General features: G+C 43.2%; 1 protein-coding gene across 2 annotated transcripts; it reads left to right on the forward strand.

The window, feature by feature from the left end:
• Positions 1–1,500: 1,500 nt before the first annotated feature.
• Positions 1,501–8,389, forward strand: zfand5a (zinc finger, AN1-type domain 5a). Of its 2 annotated transcripts, none has more exons than XM_063489448.1 (6): positions 1,501–1,823; positions 5,004–5,165; positions 5,577–5,679; positions 5,791–5,876; positions 6,411–6,539; positions 6,636–8,389. In XM_063489448.1, the coding sequence occupies exons 1-6, from the start codon at positions 1,793–1,795 to the stop codon at positions 6,782–6,784; spliced, it is 660 nt and encodes a 219-aa protein (XP_063345518.1). In that variant the 5' UTR covers positions 1,501–1,792; the 3' UTR covers positions 6,785–8,389. The 2 variants fall into 2 exon arrangements, with proteins under 2 accessions (XP_063345518.1, XP_063345519.1); XM_063489449.1 differs by having other exon boundaries at positions 1,502–1,745.
• Positions 8,390–9,298: the final 909 nt, after the last annotated feature.

A 9,298-nucleotide genomic window follows, 5' to 3' on the forward strand; every position in this document is an offset into this window, starting at 1 on the left:
TGACCTGTAGTGCCTGGGGATTTGTGTGATGTTATGCTGACAAGGTGGGAGGGGATATGTAGAGACTTGTTAGACCTTAGGGCAAAGTACCCTATGTATGTACTTAATTATGTAGTATGACGCATAGCAAGTGAGTGGAGAGTACAGGTGTATTTTGTATCATAAAAACAAATCCAGTGGATGTAATGCTCTGGTGGCTGTTAATGTAAAAACAAAGGGTTAAAGTCAATTAAAGCGACCCCTCAAGCTTTGTGTCAACTATTTCGTTTCACTATAAACATTTTTTACCACAAGGAAAGACTTTATTTTAGAAATACTGAGGGCCAATGTGCCAATGCTGCCAATTTGACATTTGACAAGCCACCAAAATAATTTGTAAGATGTTTTCTACTTTTAGTAAATTAATTTAACTGGAATATTTAACACAGCTACTTTGGTAATATAGCCTTACCCATAATAGCACAATTTGGACTACTACTTGTATTTATGCAGAATAAGATATTTTGCAGTTCTAAAAGCTCACTTTGAGTAATGTTTTGTGACTAAAATCTCTTTTCAGTTTCTTTTATAAATTCCCAGAAATCCCACTAAGGGCTTACCCTAAGCTCTTTCAGTGGTCACAGTCCAGAAACTAGCGCCAGCCTTTATTATTTCCTCAAGGCATTATTCTAACAGATGTACACCTTTAAAAAATTCCAATCTTATGGTGCTGCTCAGGTGTTTTTCTTGAAAACTTCCCCAAACACATATTTGTAATCCCAACATCAACACAGGTGCTCGGGTGTTTTTCTCTTATACAGCTATCTTTGTGAAGACTAGTTTGACTCGACAAAATAGTTACAATGTCTGAACATTTTTAACTTCATCCACAATTTTTAAGAGCTGTTTGATGTTTGCAGTTTTGATTTGAAATTAGGGTTAAAATCAGGGCCTAACGACTGACTAGGCCCTCACTGGGCCTAACAGTATTGATAATGTCAAGGTCACTATTTAGTATCAGTAACTTGGACATTAGCAGTTTGAAGCCAAATGTTGTGAAATGAGTCCGCTTGGCTTGTCTCCTGGAAAACATGTTTACAACCTGTACTTGCGTTGTTCTTCTGACAGAAATAATCATAGGCCATGTGAGTAGCAGGAGGGGCGAGGCTGTTACATTAATAGTGCCATCTCACAGATAGGTGTGTAGAATCTTCTACAAAGAGGCATCGGCCGTTAATCAGATCACGGACCTGCATTCTTCTTGTTTTAATTCACTCATTGTCAGCACCATTATTCATTCATCCTATCATTTAGGTGGATTACTCAATATGGTCGTCCTTGTAGGAGGATGACGAATAGATGTGTAATAACGCAATCACGAAGTGGCGCAAGCGCAGACTGAGTTTCAGCGCCCTCCCTTTCTGGCAGAGCTGTACACAGAGCTCGAGGGCTCCGCGGGTAGCCAATGGGGACACGTTGTTTTACCCGTGACATCACCCGCCACTCCTCTTACTAAAGAGGGAAACAAACATCCTTACAGAAGGAACGGGAGAGGAAGAGAGAGAGGAAGGAAGGTAGGAGGCAGAGGAAGGGAGACTTAAAACCCCTCTAAACCTGTCTGGCACCGAGGACGACGGCACATAACCGAAGCAAGAAAGAGAAAAGGACCTCACCGGGACCTGAAATCAATCGACATTTTCCAGCTGCCCACACTAACGGCCACTTTTCCCCGTCGTCTCGCGAGAAACTTCATCGATTTTTAGCAGGTGATGATCTTGGATTATTGTTTTTTGGGATTTTTTTCTGAATATGGATGATTTTGGAAGTGAGCTCGGCTTATCGAGGTAATCAGCCAAACGATGGGTGTTTGCAGAGGTGGCGGTCGGTGATGGCGACCTTTAACGGTGGATTGAAAGGTCAGGCGGTGCGTTGCGTGATGGCTGAGTGTGATAAACAAGCTTTTTCCACCCCCCATTTCTTTAGCTTGTTAAAGTTGCCATCACCACCATCTCCTCCTCCTGGGTAGAAATGTCACAAGCCCTCGAACGTGATTCCGTCTCTTTCAAGGAGGTGAAAATAACAAGGGAGGGAGCGAGCTAGTTGGTTGCTGTGCCTATTTTTCTGTTTGTCCCGAGAGCTGGGGGATGGGGCACCAAAGCCAGCTAATTCCTGTCTAGAAATAGAAAATTCATAAGCTGAATAGGCAAGCAGGGCGAGAGAGTTGCTTTCGAAATTGCTACAGAACATTTTCTTGAATATTGAACGAAGTTCTCGCACGGCTTCGGCCGATGGAGGTAGTAGTTTCAGCTTTGGCTCAGACGAGCTTTGCTCGATGTGTAGAACTATGTGGCATCACCAAGTCTCTTTCTAAGTGCCTTAGTGTGATTATATAACCGTGGTTGTTCGCATAGCTTCGCTTAAATCACGCAGAACACCACATTTCAGTACAAATAAAGCGATTAAGGCGAACTACAAAACGATGTCTAAACAGGAAGCAGGGAGATTGCAGACAAAGGAAGAAAGAAGAAACAAAGGGAGCCGATACCTCACTGTCTAGACAGTGGGTTTTCAGAAAACATTAGTGCCGTTATCTTCCCGTAGGCTTCTCGTGGTTTGTTTTCAACACTGTCCATTTTTTAAAGAGCAAATTTTACAGCATGTGACAAGCCCAATTGTTTTGTTTTTTCTTCTCTCCCCTGCCCTTCAGTGTGACTCAGGACTTTTAAGCCCAGCAGGGCCTGAAATATGAGCTTAGCTTGCGGCTGATAAAGAAGCACAGTTTCCCCCTTTTGTTTGCTGGAGATTATCACACGTACGTTTTTTGTTTCCGCAGTAGTTTTGGTTGTCCACAGAAATCAAATGGCACAGTTTCTAGTCAGACCAGTTTTCACATTTGGTTATAGTGAAGGGTTTGGATCCTTTGTGAAAGGAAGTTGGATTTGTTGGTCGTGACTGATCATCTGCTCTGTGCTGGAAAGCCCCCAACTTCCTTTTATTTGGTGTATTTTACAATTTCACATCTGTAATGTTTCATAGGACTGTCTGGAATAATTCACAAGTGCATGTTTTGCTCTTAAGTGGTGTTATAGGTAGGGACTGATTGAGGTGAATGTGTAATGACCCTCAGTATGCTTTATGTTTCTCTGGAAGATCCCCCTTTGTTTCGAAAAACATACAAGTCTTATCAAGTATTCAGCGTGGCCATGTCTGTTTTACCTTATCGTTGTGCTTATAAGGTCTTGGTAAATATTAGGTTACCATGCCTGCTGTTTATCAAACACCTGGACCCATTGTTCCTTTGTGTCATAAAGTTAATGTGTTAACTGCTACGGGCCTCTTTTGTAATATGTTTTTTGCATCGTCAGATGTGATTTAGTCGCAATTTAAATCAATACCTTTTATTGAACTGTTTCTGCCTAACGTGGAGCTAAAATCCTCCAGTCTACATCTATTCTATACGATAAACTGATAAGTCAGTCAGCTTTAAAAGGAAATTACTGATGATCCATATAAAGGCGGTTGAAATGAAAAGCATTTTGAGCTACGCATTAGTTACTAGCTTTTAGCTGAGTCCCCCTGTCTGGTATTTTTCAGCAGTCAGCAGTTGGACACGTGACACAAATGAAAGGGGAAAAAAAGGTCTTTGTGGGCTTTTCCAAGGAGACCCTTTGTTGACACACTGGTGAAAACATCCAATTGAAGAGAAACGAGGAAGTGGTAGGAAGACAGGTTTGGGTGGAGGGTGGGGGTCTGATATCTAATGGCGCTTGTTATTTAGGACACCTTGGGTGAACTGACAGGACGTTCTAAACCAACTGCCAGAACATTGAGCTCGCCTGCCCTGTTTGTGTCCGTGACCAGAATATAGACGAGCTTCACACCAACGCAAGCGAGCAGCTGCTGTGTTGCAGCAGAACAGGGCAAAGGTTGTTCACAGAGGAAATATGAGACCGTTGTTGTGTGTGGATTTTATATTTTATTTTTATTTATTTTCTGTGTGTGTGTGTGGGGGGGGGGGGAGATCATAGGTGATAGGCTGAATCGTAAAATGGCCTGGACAGGGCTGGCAGGCACAGCTCTTCTTTCCTATCTAATCCAGGCCTTCCATGTGTATCTGTCCTTTCATGTGGCTGTTTTTGATCAATCACCTCAAAGTCAGCATCTCCCATTACACAACTTCCTGCGCTGTTGCACAAAGACGGGTAGCAAACGTCACAGGACTACTTGTTTTGCCAAGTTACGCACATGCACGCTCATTTTCTGGGCGTATGTGTGGTGAGAAATGACTAGGGAGGTTTTGAAATGCCTTGTAAGGCAAGAGCCAAGGGTAGGGAGGGGAACACTTTGTGAAACAGCTGACCTACTTTGTTTATCGCTTATAGCCTTGTGCCATTTAGCAAAAACAGAATCTTATTTAATCTGAAGTGTTTCGTATGTTCTTTTGCGATCATGATACCGCGAGTGAGTCAGAGCTTTTGTTTTTAATTAGATGGAGGAAGTAAGGGCCTGAATTTGGTATGAGGAAGAAGAACAGCTGACACTAAAGCCTACAAAAAGCAGAGGGTGGGGGGGGGGATAATGGGAATACCTCTCAGTCTTTCTCAGAACCACCAAAAGAGACGGCAGGAGGGAAGAGGTGACACTGCAGTGAACAAAGCTGTAGAACAGAGCACATACGAGCCTTTGCCAAAGGTGTTGAACAGAGAACAGTGAGTGTTGTTTGTTCTGTGGGCTTCCTGCGGAGACACATTCATTACTGAATTCAGGCTAAAGGGCAAGTCGAAACAGAAAGTTGTTGCTGAATTTACATAAAATGACAGCCGTGTTATCAGTCAGCTCTGTTGATACTGCAACCAGTTTCTCTGGAACCAGACCGACAGGAAGAGCGGTAGGGGTGGAAATGCGTCCAGGAAAACATTTCTTTCTTTCTTTTTTTTCATGCACGTGTCAGATCGAGGTGTTGGTGTTGAAAACTGCACGTCGGTCTAAGAAGCATTCTCACTCTGTCTCCCTCGTTCTTTCAGCAATGGCTCAAGAGACGAACCAGAGTCCAGTGCCCATGCTTTGTGCCACAGGTTGCGGTTTCTATGGCAACCCAAGAACCAATGGTATGTGCTCCGTATGCTACAAGGAACACCTGACACGGCAGCAGAGCAGCGACCGCATGAGCCCCCTCGGCCCAATGGGTAAGACAGCACACACAAATTTGATTTGTCTTCTCCTTCAGAGTTACTGCAGCTCAGACTGATTACATCAGTTTCTATGTAAACAAATACATGAACTTTAATCAGTATATTTAAAGCTTTTACTCATGTGTATAATAACAGACAGGGTCAGGGTGATGGGGGTGCTCCTTTAAGCACTTCTGTGATCCAACATTAAAGTTTTTCATGATGCAAAACATTGTCAGTACTTTGAAACAAGGAACAAGGGAGAATATGTCCCAAAAGAGAAGTGACGTTGAATACATTTTTAGATAGGCCTGAAACTGCTGAAAACAGTTTCTATTATTCAGCTCACTTGTTGGCATGCAAACCCACATCACTTGGATTGTATTTATTTGGATTTTTAAATTGATTATCATTGTCATCATACAGGCTCAACTGCTAGTCCTACCTCAGAGGCTTCTGCCATCCAGAGACTAGAAGCCAGTCTAGCAAAGGTTGATGCCTCCCCTGCCCCTTCACCAGACATGTCTAGGTCAGTATCTGCTGCCATTAGCTCTCGTGATGTTTGCTGGTTACTTTTCTTGAAATTGAATGAGCAATGTGATGACTGACTCGCCTCGCTCCCTGCTGGTTAAACCCGCAGAACCATTCAAGGATCTCTTCCTGTGACTCAGCAAATGACAGAGATGAGCATCTCCAGAGAGGACAAACCTGAACCCCTAGAGCCTGGTAAAAACATGCATTCATTCCTGTTGGTTACTGGCAACATTGCAGGCATTTTACACATACCTAGTTGACAGCTTAAAAACACACTTCTTGAGGCAAACGCTGCTTCATAGTTCTTTCTGTAGCCTCAGTTTTATTTTTGATGCTTCGCTTCATACCTTAAGCTCCACTGTTGGCTTTCACTTACAGCCTCCAAGAAAGAGAGGGTGTCTAAAAATAAACCTGTTTAAAAATACCTCCACTCTCAGGACACTCAGATTTAACGTTGCCTGCCAGAGGCTTGCTCAGAATAGTGTATTCTTTACTGCCAAGAACAAGAGGGGCAATTTAGAGATAAGGAAAATACTAATTACTATTATCTTGGACAACAATGCAACATTTTAGAGGCCACTGGCTTTCATTGTCTTGTAAAAGTATGACAAACAGCCTTGTTTGCTGCTTTGGGAATTAAAGGGATAATGACACATTAAAGGCTTCCGTGACTTATGACTTTTTTTTTTTTTTTTTTCCCCTCCTGTTGTCTTTCTTTCTGCGTAGTTGTAAGCCAGCCTGCTGCTTCTAGCCCTACTCCTGTAGCCTCTTCTAGCAGTGAGGAAAGTAAGAGTGACACCCCCAAACCTAAGAAGAACAGGTGCTTCATGTGCCGCAAGAGAGTGGGCCTCACAGGTGAGCGAGCAGGTCGCAGTTCAGCATGAATTTCTGTCAGTGCACTTGTGAAACGCTCCCATTCCAGCTTTTAACCCTTGATTTTTGCGCCTCCAGGTTTCGACTGTCGCTGTGGCAACCTGTTCTGCGGCATCCACCGGTACTCTGACAAGCACAACTGTCCCTATGATTACAAGGCTGAGGCTGCCGCCAAGATCCGCAAAGAGAACCCCGTGGTGGTGGCTGACAAGATCCAGAGAATATAATAGATGAGACAGAGCAGCAGTGGCAGCAACAATGAAACACCATTGACAAAAGACTGGAGTACGAGTGCGAACCTTTGAAATGAGCATAAATGAGAATGGAACAGACTTGATTTACAAAATTACAACCTCAAGAAGATCACGGAGAGGAAAAAAAGAAAAAAAAAAGTAAAAGATCCTGTCTGAGGAAGATGCATGAATGATCACTTTTCTCCCTCTTGTTTTTTTTTTCTTTTTGATTAACTCATTAGTTTGTTTTATCCTGTTTTCTGTGGTGTGATTTTTATTTTTTTTTTCTCGTTTTTTGCCGCCGTTCAGTCCGACGTTTTGTTTTGTTTTTTGTTTGTTTTCTAAGAATATGTATTGTCTTACTAAGAGCAGACCAGGCTACGTGTCCAGGATAAGCTGTGCTCCTCTCACCCATACCAGGCGCCATTATTGTGCCAAACCATAGACGGCCATTTAACCCGCGCCGCCACGTGTCAAGACACTGGCCGGTCTCTCAAAAGCATTCAGACTACACAGAAACAGTCCATACAAGTTGTGTCCCTCAACCTTTGAACTTCTCGCTCTGTGCTCTGTCGGCGCTGGAGTCGGTCAGCGTCTCCTGCCTCGCACGAGGAGGGGAGGATTTGTTGCGTTGTCTTTTCCTAGCTTTACCTACCTCACGGCTGCCGCGTTAAGCTACGTTGTCTTCCCTTTTACTTTTTTCGTCAGCTTCGACCCCATCAGAGCAGTTGATCATCGTGACAGTCGGCGTCGGTGAATTCCCCTAACCCCTCCAATCGGCACACCTTGCTTTCACTTTGATGGGTTTTGATTGAGGCTGTTTGGAGGTATCATGCTAGACGGGGACACACAAATTACTCGCTGAAGGAGTTCCACCAACTGTTGCAGGACTGTGTGTGTGTTTGTGTGTATGTGTGTGTGAGCCGACGTGTGGCCTGAGGGGAAGGATGGCACCCTTCCCCCGTGGGTCTGGTAGGGTGAATGTAGGCTTCAATATTGTAGGGGCATGAATGAATGGGATAAATGCATGAGTCACTCTTCATCTGTGTTTAGTGTTTCACAAATATCATTCAACTTAGGGTTTCAGATGTTTTATTTGCTGAAAGACAATTATCTGTTATGTTTTATTAGCTTATTTTTCTCTTCCATTGTACTGATGTTAGCACATGTATTCAGTGCATTGATGGAGTTAGGGTATGTGAACCATGATTTCTTTTTTCTTTTTTTTTTAAATGCGCTAACAAAACATTCGTGTGAGCACAGTGTGTGTGTGTGTGTGTGTGTGTGTGTGTGTGTTGGGCTGTGTGCATGTGTTCTGTCCTCACCTCTTCCTTATCCCTTTTGACTGTGGAGCTACCCAGTTTATCAGCACATGTTTACAGAACTACAGGAGCATGCCAGAGCTAGATTTATGAAAAATAATAGATACCAAGATTAGATGTAACTTCTCATCTGTCTAACAGCTATTGGTCTCTGTGTGTCTGCTATAGAGCGCCGTAGGGGGGGAAAAAAGGAGGAAAAAAAAGTGTGCGTGTGTTTTTGTGTGAGTGCACGTGCACATACCTGTGCGACAGTGTGTTTTCATGGCTGCCTGACACATTGAAACCGATGTATGTTTGTGACTTGTTTCTCCCCCGTATGGATGTGTTTTTTGTTTTGTTTTTTCATTTAAAGATAACTGTATGTATCCGTTTGAGTTTTTCCTTTCTGATTCTTAGTTATATGCAAATTTGTACAAAAAAGAAAAAACAAAACTGTGTTGATATTTATGTATTACATATAATCTTGCTATCCAGCATTACAACAGAATAGTATCATGTAAATAAAACTGTACAGAGAGACATTACAAAAGGCTGAGTGTGTGCTGATTCAGTGTCCCATTTTGCTTATTGTTTTTGGGGGGGTTTTATTGTCGGTTTGATTAAACGATAGAAAATGTGGCCAAAACAAGCAGGTTTTGGATGACTGTGCACAGGACAACTTGACTGAACGTGGCTGGATTATTTTCAGTCAGGACAAGAATAGAGTAGGAGCACCATTTCCCCCGTCATTAATTCCTAAACCAGGCTAACCTGACCTCAGGCCGAGGTCTGGGTCACACAGGAAGTATTAGTCCCTGGATTGCGGAACACCGTGTAGGTAGGATGCTTATGAGCGTGTTTCAGGGACAACGTGTCTTCTCACACTCCTGTTTGGAGCCCCAGGGCGAAGGGCGTTCGCAGATGGCGTTAACGGGAGCAGCTGCTCAGACAGCTGAGGTGTCCTCATGTGGTGTTGCTGTGACAGAAGACCACAAAGATCACATTGTCTGGACACACGGCTAAAATGCGGTGGATTTCCACAAATGGATGGGGGGAAAAAATCTGAATCTTATGCCAGTGACAAAGCATTATACAGTTAATTAATCACTGACCACATGTCTTCTGAACCTGATATGACAAGAGAGTGAGTACACCATGTAACTGATGCAGTGGAATCACACTACATTGTTAACGGTCTCTTTCCACT

This window comes from Pelmatolapia mariae, linkage group LG12 (assembly GCF_036321145.2).
Source record: "Pelmatolapia mariae isolate MD_Pm_ZW linkage group LG12, Pm_UMD_F_2, whole genome shotgun sequence".
Classification (NCBI taxonomy): Eukaryota; Metazoa; Chordata; class Actinopteri; order Cichliformes; family Cichlidae; genus Pelmatolapia; species Pelmatolapia mariae.